Genomic DNA, 20,959 nt, shown 5'->3' with positions numbered 1-20,959 from the left:
AGGTTGAGGTGGGGTGGACAGAGGTTGAGGTGGGGTGGACGTACATTGAGGTGGGGTGGACGTAGGTTGAGGTGGGGTGGACGTAGGTTGAGGTGGGGTGGATGTAGGTTGAGGTGGGGTGGACGTAGGTTGAGGTGGGGTGGACGTAGGTTGAGGTGGGGTGGACATAGGTTGAGGCGGGGTAGACGGAGGTTGAGGCGCGGTGGACGTAGGTTGAGGCGGGGTGGACGGAGGTTGAGGTGGGGTGGACGTAGGTTGAGGCGGGGTAGACGGAGGTTGAGGTGGGGTGGACGTAGGTTGAGGCGGGGTAGACGGAGGTTGAGGTGGGGTGGACGTAGGTTGAGGTGGGGTGGATGTAGGTTGAGGTGGGGTGGACAGAGGACAAGGTGGGGTGGATGTAGGTTGAGGTGGGGTGGACAGAGGTTGAGGTGGGGTGGATAGAGGCCGGAGGGAGGGACCATACCTTTAAATTTGATTAATGTCTTCTTTGTAAAACGTTTTGTGTGATGTCTGACCTCCAGACTGATTTCAGAGAGATGATGTTTAGTGTCCGGAATGAGTGTCAGCTTTGTGGTTCCGAAGAACATCTTGGATTCCGGGTTTTGCTGGATGTTCTCTGTCCAGTCCTGCTCAGACAATTCCTTTGCACTCCATGTCCACTGAATGCCAGGTTCCCCGGGATACATGTCACTGATCATACAGGAAAAGGTCACCGGCTGTCCAGGCTGGGGCTGTGCAGGGACACACTGGATGTCCCCCAGAGTGGGCGGAGATACTGCAATATAGAGGACAGCCGTGTTATACAAAGTATTCCTTTCACTGACATCTATATCACCATCTACAGAACAGTGTGTCATTTGTGGGTGATATCATACAATACATACATGTTATATATATATATATATATATAGCTCGTTGTACAGGGTCAGTACATACAAGAAGCGGGGTGTTCTATGTCCCCCCATATCTCTTTGCTTCATATAAAGGAGGGGTGACGGTCTGTATGTCCTGTTGGGGGTACAGCTCGTAGGGTGAGATTATTGGGGTTCACCCGCTGAACATAGAGACAAGGAAGATTATAAATGGACTTGTCACAATATCATGCCTCGAAGGAACATGAGATCCTGATCCCCGGCACTCAGCTCAGGTCAGTGACTACACCGCTAGGGCTGCCAACATTCACCCAAACACCTGCATGAGAAACCGTAGATGGAAGCTGCCCATGCTCGGCTCCTGAGTCAGGCAGTGACAGTTTACATCAGATGATTCTCACACAGGGATATACTCAACTGAACCCAACAGACATGGGGAATCCGGCAGCAGCCCCATGGGGAATCCAGCAGCAGCCCCATGGGGAATCCAGCAGCAGCCCCATGGGGAATCCAGCAGCAGCCCCATGGGGAATCCAGCAGCCATAGTGGCCATGGTACAACCGATATGAATGAGGATGAAGGTGTGAGATGTAGCAATGACACGTATCCCCCATCATACCCGACCCGAGGAAAACATCAACCAATCAGACTTCAGCTTTCATTGTTTGTTTAAGTAATAAAAGACTTGAATCTGATTGGTTCTTATGAGTATCACAGACACTTAACATCTTATCATCTAATATGGGGCCCAGCGATATTCCCAGCACTCACATATCTCTCTCAGGGTCCAGGTCACATGCTTCGGATTCGATAGGCTGACATGCTGAACCCGACATCGGAAATCCTTCCCTAGATCCTTCATTGTTACCGTGTAACTGCAAGAGCTGGAGGTATGATAGAGTCCCTCATTGCCTGGGAGGGGGTCAGTGGTGTATGATGGTAACATGACGTCATCTTCCGTGTACCATGTGACTTGTAGGTCAGATGGGTAAAAGGAATGAATCTTACAGGACAGATCCAAATTCTCACCGACACAGACATTGTCCTGAACCTTCACTATGGAGTCCAGGGAAGGAACCGCTGAAACAAAGCAGACAGTGAGAAGTATTAGAATGAGAGCCTCTGCTTCTTCCCCCTTCACCCCCATCAACCTCCTACCCCTTCACCCCCATAAACCGCTTCCCCCTTCCCCCCTATCAACCTCCTCCCCCTTCACCCCCATCAACCTCCTCCCCCTTCACCCCTATCAACCACTTGCCCCTTCTACCTCTTCCCCCTTATCAACCTCCTCCCCCTTCACCCCTATCAACCACTTGCCCCTTCTACCTCTTCCCCCTTCCCCCTTATCATCCTCCTCCCCCTTCACCCCTATCAACCACTTGCCCCTTCTACCTCTTCCCCCTTCACCCCCATCAACCTCCTCCCCCTTCACCCCTATCAACCACTTGCCCCTTCTACCTCTTCCCCCTTCACCCCCATCAACCTCCTCCCCCTTCACCCCTATCAACCACTTGCCCCTTCTATCTTTTCCCCCTTCACCCCCATCAACCGCTTCACCCCCATCAACCTCCTCCCCATTCACCCCATCAAGCTCCTCCCCATTCACCCCATCAAGCTCCTCCCCCTTCACCCCCATCAACCGCTTCCCCCTTCACCCCCATCAAGCTCCTCCCCCTTCACCCCCATCAACGGCTTCCCCCTTCACCCCCATCAACCTCCTCCCCCTTCTACCTCTTCCCCCTTCACTCCCATCAACCTCCTCCCCCTTCCCCCTTCACTCCCATCAACCTCCTCCCCCTTCACCCCCTTCTACCTCTTCCCCCTTCACCACCATCTATATCTCCCCCTATCTACCTCTTCCACCCCATTCTTCTATCCTACCCCTGGCTGTCTCTACCCCCTCCTCGTCCTTCATCCTCTACTCTTTCCCTCCTCTCCTCCTCCATATCCCTTCTACCATTTCCCTTTCATTTATCTCCTTCTACCTTTCCTCCTCCATCATTCTTAACCCCTCACAGGCCTTGTGGTTCTTGATGAAACATCTGCTTATATGTGGTTGGCCAAAATGGCTGCCTGAGACCAAGTTGTAAAGAGCCTACAGACTTTGAGAGAATATAGAACTGTTATGTCCAATGATGAGTTTTCCATTACTCACCGGTCACATTGAGGATCTGCTTGTTTTCCTCCCAGTGATCTGTAGCAGGGTGGATAACTCTACAGATATACGTCGCTCCGTCATCTTCTGTCACCGTTGGTTTCATGGTCAGAGCACTGATAAAGCTGTAGGAGTTATCTTCATGTTCATGTTCCTTTAGAAAGTGTGAATATCTCTCCGTGTGAGTGGTGTCACTCCCAGCATTCCATGTCACCAGATCGGTCTCTTGGTTGTCCTTGTTCCTCTTCAGCCAGGTGATGGACAAAGCTCGCGGCTTAAACCCATTGATTGGACAGGTCAGTGTCAGCTGCTCCTCATGGATGACACGTTCTGGGCACATGATGGACAACAACTTGGGAGGGACTAAATAAAGAAATGTAGAAATGTCATATAGAATGTATTCAGTAAATTTACAGCAATGCGGCAGATTACTGGTGTAGAGAGATCTCCTATGGTCGGGGAACTTTCATTTATATTCCACATTTACACCTTACCATCCCTCTGAGCCCATCACACTTACACAGCAAGACCTTCACAAATGTGGATTACCATCCCTCTGAACCCATCACACTTACACAGCAAGATCTTCACAAATGTGGATTACCATCCCTCTGAACCCATCACACTTATACCCCAAGATCTTCACAAATGTGGATTACCATCCCTCTGAACCCATCACACTTACACAGCAAGATCTTCACAATGTGGATTACCATCCCTCTGAACCCATCACACTTATACCCCAAGATCTTCACAATGTGGATTACCATCCCTCTGAACCCATCACACTTATACCCCAAGATCTTCACAAATGTGGATTACCATCCCTCTGAACCCATCACACTTACACAGCAAGATCTTCACAATGTGGATTACCATCCCTCTGAACCCATCACACTTATACCCCAAGATCTTCACAAATGTGGATTACCATCCCTCTGAACCCATCACACTTACACAGCAAGACCTTCACAAATGTGGATTACCATCCCTCTGAACCCATCACACCTACACAGCAAGATCTTCACAATGTGGATTACCGTCCCTCTGAACCCATCACACTTACACAGCAAGACCTTCACAATGTGGATTACCATCCCTCTGAACCCATCACACCTACACAGCAAGATCTTCACAATGTGGATTACCATCCCTCTGAACCCATCACACTTATACCCCAAGATCTTCACAAATGTGGATTACCATCCCTCTGAACCCATCACACTTACACAGCAAGATCTTCACAATGTGGATTACCATCCCTCTGAACCCATCACACCTACACAGCAAGATCTTCACAATGTGGATTACCATCCCTCTGAACCCATCACACTTATACCTCAAGATCTTCACAAATGTGGAGTAAAGGAAACCGACCTCCACTGCCCACTCCCACCAATCAGACCTTCATCCTTACGGTGGATGTCAAACCCAAAGGGCCCGTCTACATATTTTGGTGCATTAATGTGCATTTTGTTGCAGAATAACATGCATTACTCTAAGGAAACCCACTAAAACGATGGACTGCCAATGCAACCAAAACATGCCAAAAAAAAAATCAATCTAAAGCGACATACTCCAACTCCATGCGTTATCGTGAGTTGTGCCGTACTGCAATGCAGGTTCGTTTCCTTCAAAATGAATGGCACTGCAATACATGTACTGAGCATTGCTGCAATGCAGATGTCTGATTGGGCCAAACCATGAGCTCCATCACAGACATTTATAATCACTTCCTGTTCTGCTGACAATGTGTCCTCCAGAGAGGAAGTGAAGGAGAACCTAGAACAGTGACACAGACACGTCCTGGGATTCCCTGCACTGTTATAGAAGAGCACTTTTATTTCTGTTGCTGTTGGAGAGAGGAGAGCAGGAAAATCTTACAGGGGTTCTGACCTTACAGAGGTTCTGACCTTACAGGGGTTCTCACCTTACAGGGGTTCTCACCTTACAGGGGTTCTGACCTTACAGAGGTTCTGACCTTACAGGGGTTCTGACCTTACAGGGGTTCTCACCTTACAGAGGTTCTGACCTTACAGGGGTTCTCACCTTACAGAGATTATGACCTTACAGGGGTTCTGACCTTACAGAGGTTCTGACATTACAGGAGTTCTGACCTTACAGAGGTTCTGACCTTATAGGGGTTCTGACCTTACAGGGGTTCTGACCTCACAGGGGTTCTGACCTTTACAGAGGTTCTGACCTTACAGAAGTTCTGACCTCACAGAGGTTCTGACCTCACAGGGGTTCTGGCCTTACAGGGGTTCTGACCTTACAGGGGTTCTGACCTTACAGGGGTTCTGACCTTTACAGAGGTTCTGACCTTACAGAAGTTCTGACCTCACAGAGGTTCTGACCTCACAGGGGTTCTGGCCTTACAGGGGTTCTGGCCTTACAGGGGTTCTGACCTTACAGGGGTTCTGGCCTTACAGGGGTTCTGGCCTTACAGGGGTTCTGACCTTTACAGAGGTTCTGACCTTTACAGAGGTTCTGACCTCACAGAGGTTCTGGCCTTACAAGGGTTCTGGCCTTACAGAGGTTCCGGCCTTACAGGGGTTCCGGCCTTGCAGAGGTTCTGGCTTTACAGGGGTTCCGGCCTTACCCAATCCATCTATAACTGAGAGAAGTTCTGGTTGGACATACTCTAAAGCCCAAACGTATTTTCCCATTTTGGATAGAACAGGGAAGGGTTATATCTGCTGTCGGTTTTTGCTGTGTGTAAAGGGAGATTACCGTTGGCTTCCTGTTCCATAGACTCAGCGGGAAGTCAGAGGATTTCTTTCCATTGTGAGGGAAATCCCGTCTCCAGCCGGCCACACACGGATACAGTTTTGTCCAATTACTGATGTAGCAGCCAGAACCGAGCAGGGTGCAAGCAGGTTAGAACTTAGGTGCTGCCCCGGATGGGAGGGAATGGGTTAGATTACTTTCCCGGTTCTTGGTTTTGGTGGGATGTTGATGAGCCCGGCCCACCGAGCATGTGCTATAAAAGAGGACTGTGGTCCGGAGCCCGGAGCTCCAATATAGCCCTTCTGAGAGTTCTCTGAGAAGCCATATCTTAACAGAGACCAGCGATGTGTCCCAGGAGCAAAGGGGATCCTGCTACAGGAGGCTGGGCCCTGAAAATGTAGGAGCCAATGCTGGGGGAGATGTATCCCTGAAGATTCCAGCTGCTGGAGCCATACATGGACCAACACTTGACCGACTTGTAATTGTCATGGTCGGGCTCCAAGACCAGTTGCTGTAGAAGTAGTGGGACTTCCACTAACTAGCAGGATAGATATACAAGCAGGCAAGGCTGCTGTTAGAAACCAAGGGGCCCCATATAGCCAACCTGAGAGGGTCCCTCTCCCCCCCCAAAAATGTTTTACTATGCTTCAGTTATGAATGAACACAGTGGGTGATTGTTACCGATCACTCATTGTATTCATTCAGGAAAGGAAGAGGCTGGTAAAGGTGACATATTTACTGGACGCCTCCCCCACACTCCATCCTGAAGGATCTTACTGTGCGCTTGAAGCTGCCGGTGGGAAGAGGAGGGAAGTCGGCAGCACTGTGGGGGAGGGGCACACAGGGGGAATTGCATCATGCACAGGGAGGGGGATGGATGTGGCGGGAATGTGGGGGCAATTACTGGAATACATCCCGTTTGGCTCTCTCTGCAGCAGCTGAAAGCGGATGGGAGAGGAGGAGAAGCCGGCTTCCAGCTGCTGCAGAGAGAGCCATATAGGGGATTGGTTCCAGTAATTGCCCCCCACCGTGCTGATCTCCCTGCCCACATCTGATTCACTCAGCTGCCTGGGCCCCCCTGCTAGTCTGGGCCCCTACAGGAGATCTGCTGGTACCCCCTTATTCATGGCCCTGCAAGCAGGTCACCTGGTGGATGAAGTGGGCTGACCCGAGGTGTGGGGTGTAAGTATTCACCAGAGCTCCTGATGGTGGGGATGGGTTTGGTGGCATGCTAGTACCAGGGCGCGGTTCTCAGGATCTCCCCACCAGGAGGTGAGCAAGTCGGGGTCCAGTAACAGATATAGCAGGTAGGGATCAAGCAGAAGCGTAGTCAGTAAACAGGCCAAAGGTCCGTAATGAACGGTTGCAGGTTGGGATTAAGCAGCAGCGTAGCCGAGGAACAAAGGTCGGTAACGAATGGAAGCAAAGATATGGATGGCAGCAGGAGAGACAAAAGCGAGATATTGGCTGGAGAGAGCGCAATAATCTGGCAAATAGGAAGTGAAGAGGCGTGGCTTGATTTAGGAAGGTAATGGGAGCAGCAAAGACTTTAAGGTTCAAGACAAGCAAGGTTCAAGGCAGGAAATTCAAGAAATTATCTGGGGAGCTGCCCAGGTGGCTCAGCAAGAAGAGTTACTGACAGACACAGCAGAGGTCCTGGGTTCAGTTCCAGGCCCTGACACGGATTTCTCTGCAGGTATGCCAGGGCAGCACTTAGCCTGGTTAGGTATAGGGAACTAGGAGTCATGAATATGGTAATGACCTTTGGACTGTTCTGCACTTTATCTGAAGTAAATTCGTATGAAATCATGTAATCTGCCTGGTCTGAAGTCCTTAAAAAGGGTGCAATGCAAGTACCAGGCATCTGTCTACTGCTTGGGTGGTTAGCACATGGGGTATGAAGAGTAACTCACTAAAGTCACCTTCATGCTGGTTATACGGTCATGCGGTTGCTGTTAACAAGGGAGAGTACAAGTTAGTGAGCAGCCTGTCTACAGCGTGTACTGTCCGTGGATTGGCCTTTAGCCACGAGAGATATGTTGTTGGCACTCCCTAAGCCACATTCCATTCCTCACAGCAGCCGGGGTGGAAATGCTATGCAGAGGTCCTCATCTTATACAGAGGTATGGAAGGTCAAGAGTTAAAGTAAAGTGCACATTGGAACCCATACTATGTGCATGGCGGGGTTCCATGTAGCGACAGGATTGCTGGCCGTGGTTAGTGTTTGGCACGGCCCGCCTAATTGCAAGCTACTTGGGAAGAGATACATGAGCACAGGGACCCGAGAGTTACTAGGAAACGGTTGTGCGAGTGTACACGGTGCTTCACCCACCTCTGATGTCGGAGGTCCACCTTAAGGCTGAATTTTTCCCACGGCGGCCTCAACCTTGTTGCAAAGTCTGGATGCACCTGAAAGTAAAGGTCCTCCATGTATAGGAGCCAGACCCTGTTCTAGCGTAACCCAGAAGAACCCACTCCAACAGGGGGACCCTTGCATGTGAGCTACAACTCTGGTGCCCAATGAGATCAGTGGGACAACATGGAGGAAAGTAACACCAGCCCCTACCAGAAGCCTTTTTGTTGTCAGTACCCTGTGGAGCAACCACTGTGCAGCTTGGCCCTTCCAACAACAGCCGGGTTACCCGCAAGTCAGTGTCCCTGTTATCCACCTACAGTGCAGGAAATGCGTATTTGCTCCCCGGCTGATGCTGAATGTTCGCCCCTCACACAGAAATGATCGGTCTAACAATGGAATGTTCGCCCCTCACACAGAAATGATCGGTCTAACAATGGAATGTTCGCCCCTCACAAAGAAATGATCGGTCTAACAATGGAATGTTCTGTGTATTGTAACACTAAGAGACAGAATACAACAACAAATTCAGCAGAAATGCGTCTAACAAATGATGACGGATCTGCATGTTCATGAGGGAAAGAAGGATTTGATCCCCTATCATTCAGCAGGATTTCTGGCTCCCAGGTGTCTCTCATACACGTAACAAGCTGAGATTAGAAGCAGTCTCTTAAAGGGAGTGCTGCTAATCTCATTGTGTTACCTGTATAAAAGACACCTGTCCACAGGAGCCATCAAACCATCAGATTCCAAACTCTCCACCATGGCAAAGACCAAAGAGCTGTCCAAGGATGTCAGGGACAAGATGGTAGACCTACACAAGGCTGGACTGGGCTACCAAACTATGGCCAAGCAGCTTGGTGAGAAGGTGACAACAGTTGGTGCAATCATTCACAAATGGAAGAAACACAAAACAAGTGTCAGTCTCCCTAGGTCTGGTGCACCCTGCAAGATCTCACCTCGTGGAGTGTCAATGATCATGAGAACAGTGAGGAATCATCCCAGAACTACACGTGAGGATCTTGTCAATGATCTCCAGGCAGCTGGGACCACAGTCACCAAGAAAACAATTGGTAACACACTACGCCGACAAGGACTGAAATCCTGCAGTGCCCGCAAGGTCCCTCTGCTCAAGAAAGCCCATGTCCAGCCCGTCTGAAGTCTGCCACTGAACATCTGAATGATGCCGAGGAGGACTGGTGGGAAGTGTTGTGGTCAGAGGAGACCAAAATCCAGCTCTTTGGCATCAACTCAACTTGCTGTTTTTGGAGAAGGAGGAATGCTGCCTATGACCCCAAGAACACCATCTCAACTGTGAAACATGGTGGTGGAAACATTCTGCTTTGGGGGGGGGGTTTCTGCTAAGGGGACAGGACAATTGCACCGCATCAAAGGGACGATGGAGGGGGCAATGTACCATCAAATCTTGGGTGAGAACCTTCTTCCCTCAGCCAGGGCATTGAAAATGGGTGGTGGATGGGTGTTCCAGCATGACAATGACCCAAAACACACGGCCAAGGCAACAAAGGAGCGGCTCAAGAAGAAGCACATTAAGGTCCTGGAGTGGCCTAGCCGGTCTCCACACCTTCATCCGATTGAAAATCTGTGGAGGGGCTGAAAGTTCGAGTTGCCAAACGTCAGCCACCAAACCTTAATGACTTGGAGAGGATCTGCCAAGAGGAGTGGGTCAAAATCCCTCCTGAGATGTGTGCGAACCTGGGGGCCAACTCCAGGAAACGTCTGACCTTTGTGATTGCCAACAAGGGATTGGCCACCAAGTACTAAGTCATGTTTTGTGAAGGGGATCAAATCCTTCTTTCCCTCCTGAACATGCAGATCAGTCATCATTTGTTAGACGCATTTCTGCTAAATTTGTTGTTGTATTCTGTCTCTCAGTGTTACACCGAACATTCCATTGTTAGACCGATCGTTTCTGTGTGAGGGGCGAACATTCCATTGTTAGACCGATCATTTCTGTGTGAGGGGCGAACATTCCATTGTTAGACCGATCATTTCTGTGTGAGGGGCGAACATTCCATTGTTAGACCGATCATTTCTGTGTGAGGGGCGAACATTCCATTGTTAGACCGATCATTTCTGTGTGAGGGGCGAACATTCCATTGTTAGACCGATCATTTCTGTGTGAGGGGCGAACATTCCATTGTTAGACCGATCATTTCTGTGTGAGGGGCGAACATTCAACAGCATCAGGGGGGGCAAATACGCATTTCCTTCACTGTACGTCCCAACATCCTTCAATTCTAACATTTGATTGGATAACAGGATGGATACAGCCCAACAAAAAAAACATCTTTTATCTCGGTGCCTTGCTTGTTAGACCTGTTCTTGGGGTCACTTGGGCGCTGATTCAGAAAATTGCATTGGCTAGATGGCAACAGCTCTAGCTTCTTAGATATGGTTCAATTTTATAATTTTTAGTCAGTTTTTGGAGATCTCGCTGATCAGCTTGCTCTCCTGTTACCTGGTTTGTGTTTTGTGTAGCAGTCACCAGATACTGTATAGTGAGAGTGTTACAGACGTCCAACTGTCATTTTACAGCAGAAACATTGGATTGTAAAGTGTACATTGTGAACTTTATTCTAGTTATGGTGGTAGAGGTGTGTGGATATTGCACTGGTGAGGTTTTGGCTACTCCACGACGGTGCTGCCTGAATCATCCCGACATATTTTACTATATTTGTGGTGAGTACACCCTAAAAAGTGAGTAGGAAGCCCATTTCGGAGTTGGTGAAGGAAGCATGTCTAGGTTATTTTGGTGTCCAGGTTGGAGATGAAGATAAGCCATGGACTCCTTATATTGTATGGAGAACTTGTACGGAACATTTGTGGAGGTGGACAAACCTGGAACCTTATGCAGGATTGTACTGGCAGATCCCACTCTCGGAAGTCCTACAATAGGAGCTCCTTCTGTGTGGAATGATTGGACCATTGTAGGTGGCTCTTCATAGCTATGCTCTGCTACGTTCATAAATTGGAGTGTGGGCACAACATACGCTCCCAAAGGCACTCTGTGTTTGTAGACCTGTGCCATGTTCATGCTCCAGTTCGTTGTGTACAGCCACCTGCAACCTTCCATGTCTATGGATGACAGTACACAACACCAGGAGCCCCTGGACACCACAACAGGCTACTGGGAATACACTGTACAGGAGAACACGACCGTGTGCATGAGCCCTTATTATGTAGAATGGTAAAGGCTGGATGGGTTGTAGTACAGAGTCAGGCAGATGTCAAAGCCCTGTGTATATTATGCCATACACAGGTTCCAGGAGTTGTATACCCAAGTATGCAGATTGGGAAAGTCAGAGACACAACAAAGGTCCTCATCTATAGTAGATACTTGTTCCAGCTCACCTGGTGCTTCTCTTGCTTCCCTCTTCTATGTAGTACTAGGAAGAAGGGGGGTCGTTCTTATTGGGAGGGTCCCCAACAAGCTAGAAATGGCCCCATGATATTAAGAAACTTTCCTCCCCAATAGAGCCCACTACTGCCCCCTAGGAGGTCAGAAAAAAACCTGCAAGTGATGCTCGAAACGGTTTCATGTAGAAGAGAAAAGTCTCACCTCCGATGACTTTGAGTGTCCTGCATACCGAGGTCCGAGATGTCAGTGCCGGGTGTTTTACTTGGACAGATAATTCCGCTCCATTATGCAGGTCATAGCTGGGAGTTATATGGAGAGAACACTGACAGTTGTATGATCCAAGCTTCTTCATACTGATAATAGGAATCATCTCCAGCTGTAGAGGTCTGTCCTCGTGTCTTGGAGAGCCGTTCATCAGTTGTTTCCCTTCCTCCATATCTATAACATCTTCATCCCCTCCACCATCATCTCTGCTTATCCAGATCTGAGCGGGGTGACCTCCAGACTTCCAGGTGTAGATGGTCCTCATCTTTTGCTCCTCAGATCTCCTCATACACACAAGGATTTCTATGTCGTGGGGTTTGAAGTCCATAATCTGACAAGTCAGTGTCGTCCTGTTCATGTCAATCAGCTCATTGTTTCCGGTGATCTCAGAGAGAGTGGGAGGATCTGGAAGAGGAAATCATCGAATGGATTATTACATTTATTATGTGATGTATTTGTGTTATCCGGAGATCAGATTCATCTCTTCTCTAATAGCAAATATATGTGAGAGGGTCTAAGCTGGCCATAGACGATTGGAATCTCGGCAGGAACCAGACGAGATTCGAACCAAGTATGGGCAGACTGAATGTACCAAAGTTGATCGATTGATTTTACATGCATGTATCGCTAGCGGCTGTTATAGCCACTAGCAATAATCACTGTCTTCTCCTGGCAGGGACAGCTTCCCCCGCACCCCCACACCCCATTGGGAGAACACAATGGCTCGGCAGGAGGGAATCCCATTTCAACATTGTGCTGATGGGGGAATTAAGCAAATTTCTTTCCTGCAATCCCTGGGAAAATGATAATAATTTGTGTACATGAGATTGCTAGAGAGTATCCTGTGACAATGGTGTCCTTTGGGAACTCTCTGGGTGTCATCATTTGGGGCTGGTTTCCAAACTACCCCATGACGCCTTTGTGGGAAGGGTTTTCCAATAATTCTGAGAACTCTGGGATTGCCTGATTCCCAAGTGCTTCTTAAAGTAGAACTATAGGAAAACCTATAGTTTACACGAGGGTTAGAACCCCCGTCAGTTTCTTTTTTTGCCATCTGTGCCCCATTGGGGAGATTTCCTTTCACTTCCTGTCCCATAGCCAAACAGGAAGTGAGAGGAAATCCCTACAAAATACAGGAATTCCATGAGAAGATTTCAAGTGTCCCCATTGGAAGATTTCACCTCTAATAATTTTCTGGAAACGACCCAAAATTTGGGATTTCCATTCACTTTCAATGATAATGGTAAACAGGAAAAATAGAGAGGATGAGTCTCCCTACCGGGGACATTGCAATGAAAACCGACAGGGGGTCTAATTTACCTCCACTCCATCCAAAACTAAATAAAAATGTGCCTTTAGTTATACTTTAGGAGAATGAAGATACTCCTAGGAATCCTCTGATGGTTGTGGGGATTCTCCTGGGTTTACCTTGTAAGCGTTAGAAGGGGAATCACCGGGGCCTAGGAGGGGCCTACATCCCCAGAAGAGGAAATCTCGTCTTTGCTGAATTGGACGTACCAAGAGAATTTATACACTGAAAAACTGAAGGACTCCACACTGCTATGGGCATGGGAGAACGTGGGAAAAGTAGACGGGGAATTGGGTAACCCAGATGGAAGGGTTGTCCTCCCATACTTCACCATGGAGAGGGACCCATTATACTGGGTGTCACGGAGGGCGGAGGAAACCTTTTAGCACTGGTGATGGCCAAACCTTACCAAACTCTAGTACTAGAATTGACAAATGGACACATTCTTGGGGGGCATTTGGGAGTTAAAAAGACCCGGGAGATTATAGTACTGAGGTTCTATTGGCCTGAGGTCACCAAAGAAGTGGATGTGTAATGTTTTTTCCTGTCTGGTGTATCAGAAATCTGCACCAATGCCACATTTCAGTAGCACTTTGGTCTCCCTCCCCGTCATTGAGTTCCCTTTCCAGAGAATCCCCATGGATTTGGTTGGCCCTTTGTTGAAATCCACTAGAGAGCATCAACACGCCTTGGTGATAATGGACTATGCCACCCATTACCCAGAACACGTAGAGTTCCTATCCATATATTTAATGGGCATGAAAACCTGATACAAGTGTTTTTCATCAAGATTGGTAAATACAATTTGTCCTCAGTACATCGGCTTGTGTTTATCAGCTCCCGTCACCTCCATGATTCAGGCTGCTGTGATTGTAGCGTTAGGAATCATCCGATTCTAATCACCAGCCCTGCGGAGAGCCACAAATATCTGTCATTACAGTGAATGGGGCCGGCGGCCGCACCTAGCCGCTCACAACCTCAGTAGGAATGAGAAGATTCCTGCCGCTACAATCTGCACCGGCCTAAACCACCAAATCACCCGTGTGATCGTAGCCGAACGGTTGTGTGATGAAAAGACATTTTATTGTTTGAGAAGCAGAACTAAATCTTTTTTTCAATTCCTTTTTGGTTTTTATGAGCAGGACCCTCAATCCTCTTGTTTTGATGGTCTTGTAGCTGTACTGTTGGCGCTCTATGAGTAGAATACATTGAATGTGACTGTGTGGTCACTATGGACCCTAGGGTGGTCCTTCATTGACAGGAAGCCTCCACATGCCCATGAATGATAACCTGGGAGCTTTATACTTCTCATCCTTTCGTACATTTGTTCTTTTCAATAAAAAGATTGGAATATACATGAATCCTCCAGAATGACTGTTGACTCCTTACCTTTCTTTACAAATCTGAAGTAGAGGAAAGCCAACAAACCCAGAAATAATGTACACAGGATTGTCAGGACCACAGCGGTGATAATGGCTCCGGCGTTATCTCCTCTCTCTGTAAGGAGAAAGGACAAATCACAATCTGGATGTAGAATCCACAAAGGAGAACTTTGGTTTGTTTTTAGGGCAACACAGACAGTTCATTTTACACACACTGGAGAACCTGGAGCCTAATATGGAGAAGGAGAACCCATACAGTAAGGTAGACCATACATGAGTCAATTTCATTCCACCCACTGGACATTCGAGGTGGATGGGGGGAGTCCTCCCAACTGAGCTATTGTATTCTGATGGCAGGGAGACTTGCATTGATACATTGATCAGCAGCGCCCCCTATAGCCTGCAGTGCTGATTGAGCGAGGAAAACCCAACAGGGTGGATGTACAGAAGTCAGTCGGTAAATCAACTTCTGTACAACCTCCTTTGGTCACTTCCTGCTGAAACAGCTGAATTTTGATCCACGTGTGGCTGACTTAGGTACAGAACCCACACAGCAACAAAATGTATGTCAGGATGATATTAAAGGTGTGGTACTATTACCGCGTCCTCCTACAGGTGGACCTCCATGGAGTGCCGTACTGCCAGGATCTCACCTGCTGAGCTGTGATGGATGTGATGTGGTGTCTCTGTAAATAGTTAGCAGTGCGGCCTAAAGGAACGTGAACCAAAATCGGCAAATAACTAAAATGTGACAGTCAGTGTGATACAATGTCTGTATTTACTCCAGTTCTCTTCTTCCTGGAATAGACACCATCTCAGGATGACATTTGGTTTTGGACATGGATCTTCAGAGGCCGAGATCCTTTACACGAGTGAGGGCTCAGGATGATATTTGGTTCTGGACATGGATCTTGAGAGGCGGAGATCCTTTACACGAGTGAGGGCTCAGGATGATATATGGTTTTGGACATGGACCTTCAGAGGCCGAGATCCTTTACACGAGTGAGGGCTCAGGATGATATTTGGTTTTGGACATGGATCTTCAGAGGCCGAGATCCTTTACACGAGTGAGGGCTCAGGATGATATTTGGTTCTGGACATGGATCTTGAGAGGCGGAGATCCTTTACACGAGTGAGGGCTCAGGATGATATTTGGTTTTGGACATGGATCTTCAGAGGCCGAGATCCTTTACATGAGTGAGGGCTTAGGATGATATATGGTTTTGGACATGGATCTTCATAGGCTGAGATCCTTTACACAAGTGAGGGGGTTTCCTAGTGTCTACCTGATGCTCTGTCCCGTGTTGTCTGGATGTCCTCGTCATAATGGGTTCCTGGTGATGCTATTAGCCATGTTATTCATAGGGCTGTATCAGAGGTAGGACTACGGGTTACTTTACATAATAAATGGTTGCCAAGTACCAAGGAGTTTGTATCAAATGGTAAGACAAACTGTTAAATATACTATATGGGCAAAAATATGTGAACCCCCCTTCCAAAAATGGGTTTCAGGTGTCTCCACTGACTTAACCGCTTGCCCGACTGCCCTATAGTAGAAGTACTGCTACAGGGCAGCAGGGCTGCGCACAGTCATGTATATATACGTGATTGTGTATTTCTGGGTAGGGGGCACACACACACACACGTCGCCATTGACAGGTAGCAATGTCAACCCCCAGGTACAGGCTGGCGATTCGCTGCTGGCACTCGATGATCGTCGTGGAAAGCTGACAAGGGAGAGGTCTGTATATAAACAACACAGTTCTCTCCCCTTCCAGCAGGACATGCTGCTTTGTATCTCTGCACAGCATGTCTCCCTAGTAACACAGCACACAGGTAACCCTTTGATGGCTCCTCATGTTAACCCCTTCCTGCCCAGTGCCATTAGTACAGTGTCAGGGCTTTTAGCACTGATCACTGTATTGGTGTCACTGGGGATGTCAGTGACACCAAGTCAGTTCTCCCCCAGTGTCAGAATGCCCGCCGCAGTCCTGCTATAAGTCGCTGATCGCCGCCATTACTAGTATAAAAAAATGAAAAACCCAGTATATATCCCGCCATTTGTAGACTCTATAACCTTCTTGTAAACCACGTATTGGGATTTTTTTGTAGCAAAGATACAGAGCAGAATACATTTTGGCCGAAATTTATGCCGAACTTTGATTTTTAAACATTTTTTATTGGATATGTTTAATAGCAAAAAGTCAAAAATAGTTTTTTTTTCAAAATTGTCAGCATTTGTTTGTAGCACAAAAAAATAAAAACCACACAGTGGATCAAATACCACCAAAAAGGTCTATTTGTGGGGAAAAAAGGACGTAAATTTAATCCTCTGGAGGGCAAGGGGTTAATACTCCATTATACAAAGATATTGGAAACAATTGTGCTCTTCCAGGCTTGTTGTAACAGTTTGGTGAAGACCCTTTTCTGTTCCCCATGACTGTCCCCTGTGTACACAGCCAGCTCCATAAAGACATGGATGACCAGTTTGGTGAAGACCCTTTTGTGTTCCCCCATGACTGTCCCCGTGTACAAAGCCAGCTCCATAAAGACATGAATGACCAGTTTGGTGAAGACCCTTTTCTGTCCCCCCATGACTGTCCCCCGTGTACAAAGCCAGCTCCATAAAGACATGGATGACCAGTTTGGTGAAGACCCTTTTCTGTTCCCCCATGACTGTCCCCCGTGTACAAAGCCAGCTCCATAAAGACATGGATGACCAGTTTGGTGAAGACCCTTTTCTGTTCCCCCATGACTGTCCCCGTGTACAAAGCCAGCTCCATAAAGACATGAATGACCAGTTTGGTGAAGACCCTTTTCTGTCCCCCCATGACTGTCCCCCGTGTACAAAGCCAGCTCCATAAAGACATGGATGACCAGTTTGGTGTGGAGGAACTCCAGTGTCCACCACAGAGCCCTGACCTCAACCCCACTGAACAACTGTAGGTCTTCTCAACATCAATACTTAACCTCAAAAATGCTCTTTTAGATGAATGGGCACAATTTCCCACAGACACCATCCAAACTCTTGCGGGATTCCTTCCTTGAAGAGTGGAGCCAGCTCCATAAAGACATGATTTGACCAGTTTGGTGTGGAGGACCTCGAGTGTCCTGTACAGAACCCTGACCTCAACCCTACCAAACACCTTCGGGATGAATTGGAACTCCAATGGTGAGTCAGGTCTTCTCATCCAATATCAGTACCTGACCTCACAAAAGTGCACAAATTCCCAAAGACACCCTCTGTGGAAAGTCTTCACTTCAGAGTGGAGCCTGCTATGACCACACAGGGGTTTGACCAGTTTGATGTGAAGGAACTTGAATGCCCTGTAGAGATTCCTGACCTCAACCCTACTGAACACCTTTGGGATGACTTACAACACCAAATGAAAGCCAGATGGTGTTTTTGGTGCCAAGTATGGGGTTCAATGTGCAAGCCAAGTCTTCTTATCTGACTTTAGTCCCTGACCTCACAAATGGGTACAAATTCCCACAGACACTCCACAATCTTGTGGAAAGCCTTCCCAGAAAAGGGGGAGATGTAGCCACAAAGGGAGTCATTGCATATTATGGATCATATCCTGTGTGACATAAATGTACAGATTTGAGTAGAGAAGATGTGACCTGTAGAAAATATGACCATATAATCCTAAATGTAGTTTCAGTCCTTGTCATTAAAGATGTATTCAGTCATAGGTACTCAGACACAGATGGTCATCAATTAACATCTGAAAAGAGACAGAGCAGCTTCCTCAGGCTGGAAGTGACACCTGGGTGCTAAAAAGGTTTGTCACCTTCTGGGGAAACTGGGAAGGAAACGGCTGGAGACAGGTTGTCTCCCTGACATTGGGAGCTCTAAAAGAATATCCATACATCAAAGGGGTATGTTTCATCCCTCATAAAAGCTAAAATATTAGTTTCAGAGAGATGAAAATACTTCCTTCTGATTGGGCACTCTGTGGGTCACATTGACATATAAAAACCGTATTTGTGGATTAGGTAGAATGCCAGGAAAATGCAGGAAATGGTTATGCGGCGCTTGGACTGATGCGCCGGTGTTGGAAATCCAATCCCCGACTTGGTGATTCAAGCTGGTCTTGGTCCGATTGACCTTGGGCAGTTCGGCACCCAGAACATCCTGTGGGCAGGTATAAGAAAACCCCCCAGGGTCAATTGGCCGAGGACTAATGTCCCGCCTACGTCCATATCCCCATAAATCGAGTACCCGGACATTGGGACATTGTAATTCGTATGGAGCCGGTTCTATTTGACTGGCAGATTGCTGACGCTCTGACTTGCTCCAGTCGCAGGATAGATCTCGGTAAAAGTTTTATTCTGTTTTATTCCCTTTTATTTTATAGTGAAGTCATTTGTGTGTCTTCTTGTATTTTTTGTATTTCTGTAACTTTTTATACTTTGTACATATTTTATGCACCGCCCACTTTCAGGATATTAAATCTTAAAATTAATTAGTGACTTCTGTGTATTTAAGCTCGGGCTCATATCTCCGGAGAGATTAGACTGGAGAGATTAGATTGGATTGTATTTTAGTGCCTTTAAACGCTCGGTCAAGCTCATTGCCAATCTGTATGCAATTGCACTGTGTGTGGGCAGATTGCATGCAGATTGTAAAAGGTAACAGATCGGCCAGACGGAAATCTGTGTGTGTGTGGTGTCTCAGCAGACCGTTCTGCGGATAAAGCTGTTGGGTAGTGGCAGGCTACATCTTGTGGTGTGTCTCGTGGGGGGGGGGGGGGTGGACAGTGGAAAAGTGATTAACACTGGGGTTCAAGCTGTAGGATAGCTGGAGGGACTCTAGAAGGGTGTGATTGCTAAGCTGCTCCTCAACTCTAATTAGTGCTCCAGATTGCATGTGAGATTTGTATCTGCCCATGTGTGGTCAGCCATCTGGATTGGAGTGGAGTCTCCCTCCGGTGGTGGCCAGATGTAATGCGGACTGTGGAAGGATATCACAGCTGATCTTATATACAGTTTTATATATTCAAAGTTGAGTCCCCTTTATTCCCTCTTACCCCAAGTCACGGCCGCACGTGCGCGTCTCGGTTAGCCAGTCGCTGTGGGCGTGGCGTGTGGGGGATCCGTGACATCCTGGTTTAATTCCATCTATTGACTCCACATTAACCAGAAGGCGGCTGCCATGTATTGGTGAGCTCCTGGATCTGCTGGAAAGCTGTGCAGTATCGCAGCCACTTACCAGACCCTTTGATGATGAAGGTTGAAGTTTTTCACCTACCTGCTCAGATCACCAAGAGCATTCTGAAAGTCTCCAGTCCTCCCCACCTCTCAACTGCCCGGAGGGTGTGCAACTATTTTTTTTCTTTTAGCGTCTTAGAAATAAAATTCTGACAGAAGATCTACTAAAAATATTTGTATATTATTTATGTCCCCACTGGGGAACTTCCCCCTCGCTTCCTGTTGTGTGCTGACCCCATCAAATAGACAGGAGGCATAAGGAATTCCCTTGAAGTGTATGTACACCCGAACAATGAATGTCTATAATTGCTTCCTTTTAGTCTGTTTAATATCCCATTGATATTGTTTTGTATCTGTTTGCAAAGTACAACAAATGCCTGTTGATCCTGCCAGAAATTCAGAGCTGTCCTGTACCCAGTGCTCACTTCCTGTGATATGACTAGGAGAGTATTTAGCCCTCCCAGTGTTGTGGGGATGGGAGAGTGGGCGGATCTGAGTAGTTTGACACAAGAAAACTGGGCAGGGCTGACACCACTCAGTCCTATAAAATTCTGTGTCAGCCTACAACACGACTTTTCGTACTTTCAAGATATGAAAAACTGGAAATGTGCAGGCCGTGCAGATAAGTACTCGAAATGTTTTTCTCATTTGGCCTGGCATACAATTTAACCCGCGATACAGAAAGTAATACAATTAAGGGGCTCTATCCCCTCCCCCATCTAAAACTAAAAAATGTAATCCATAATTGGCCTTCAATCTCTTGTATGTCACCTTCCACCACAATGGGGATCCAATACTAATACTGACACAACAGATATTACTGACCTGTGACTGTGAGGGTGAGATTCCTGGACAGTTCAGTCTGCAGAGACCGGTGGCTGATAATACAGGAATACGTGTTCCCATCATCCTCTTTCTTGGGGTCCAGGGTCAGTAGACTTGTCACATTGTACGTCCCGTCTGAATTAATAAGCACATTCTTCACACAGGTCCAGAGCTCTAGGAGCTCACAGTCAGATGATCCCTTATGATACTGACCCCAGCGTATGGAAACATCTTTAGGATAAAAGGTATGAACTTCACACATCACCGTCTTCTCTGTCCCCGACTCGATGGTCAGATCATTTGGTGTCACGTAAGCCGATGGAGGAACTGTACAGAGAATAATCATTATTGCCACAAATACAGAGATCACATCCACAGTGCAGTTTATAACCCTCAGGAAGTATCTGTGAAGATCTAACAGGAAATAAAACCAGCCAAAGGTGGAGCAGATGATCCACAGAGAAGACAACCAC

At 47.5% G+C, this 20,959-nt stretch overlaps 1 protein-coding gene across 1 annotated transcript in view; it reads right to left on the bottom strand.

Annotated features, from left to right (window-relative positions):
- Positions 1-20,959, bottom strand: part of LOC149428733 (uncharacterized) — a 59,997-nt gene that overhangs the window by 12,521 nt on the left and 26,517 nt on the right. The window contains exons 3-8 of the mRNA XM_089667066.1: positions 20,487-20,813; positions 14,455-14,562; positions 11,694-12,161; positions 3,028-3,390; positions 1,644-1,952; positions 464-775 (exon numbers count right to left, since the gene is read on the bottom strand). Of these exons, the coding sequence (XP_089523192.1) occupies positions 464-775; positions 1,644-1,952; positions 3,028-3,390; positions 11,694-12,161; positions 14,455-14,562; positions 20,487-20,813 (1,887 nt within the window). The remainder of the gene's footprint in view (positions 1-463; positions 776-1,643; positions 1,953-3,027; positions 3,391-11,693; positions 12,162-14,454; positions 14,563-20,486; positions 20,814-20,959) is intronic.

The sequence above is a fragment of the Staurois parvus genome, unplaced genomic scaffold (assembly GCF_062004578.1).
Source record: "Staurois parvus isolate SC_StPar_1 unplaced genomic scaffold, SC_StPar_1.0 ptg002996l, whole genome shotgun sequence".
Classification (NCBI taxonomy): domain Eukaryota; kingdom Metazoa; phylum Chordata; class Amphibia; order Anura; family Ranidae; genus Staurois; species Staurois parvus.
This window is presented reverse-complemented; position numbering and strand designations above follow the sequence as displayed.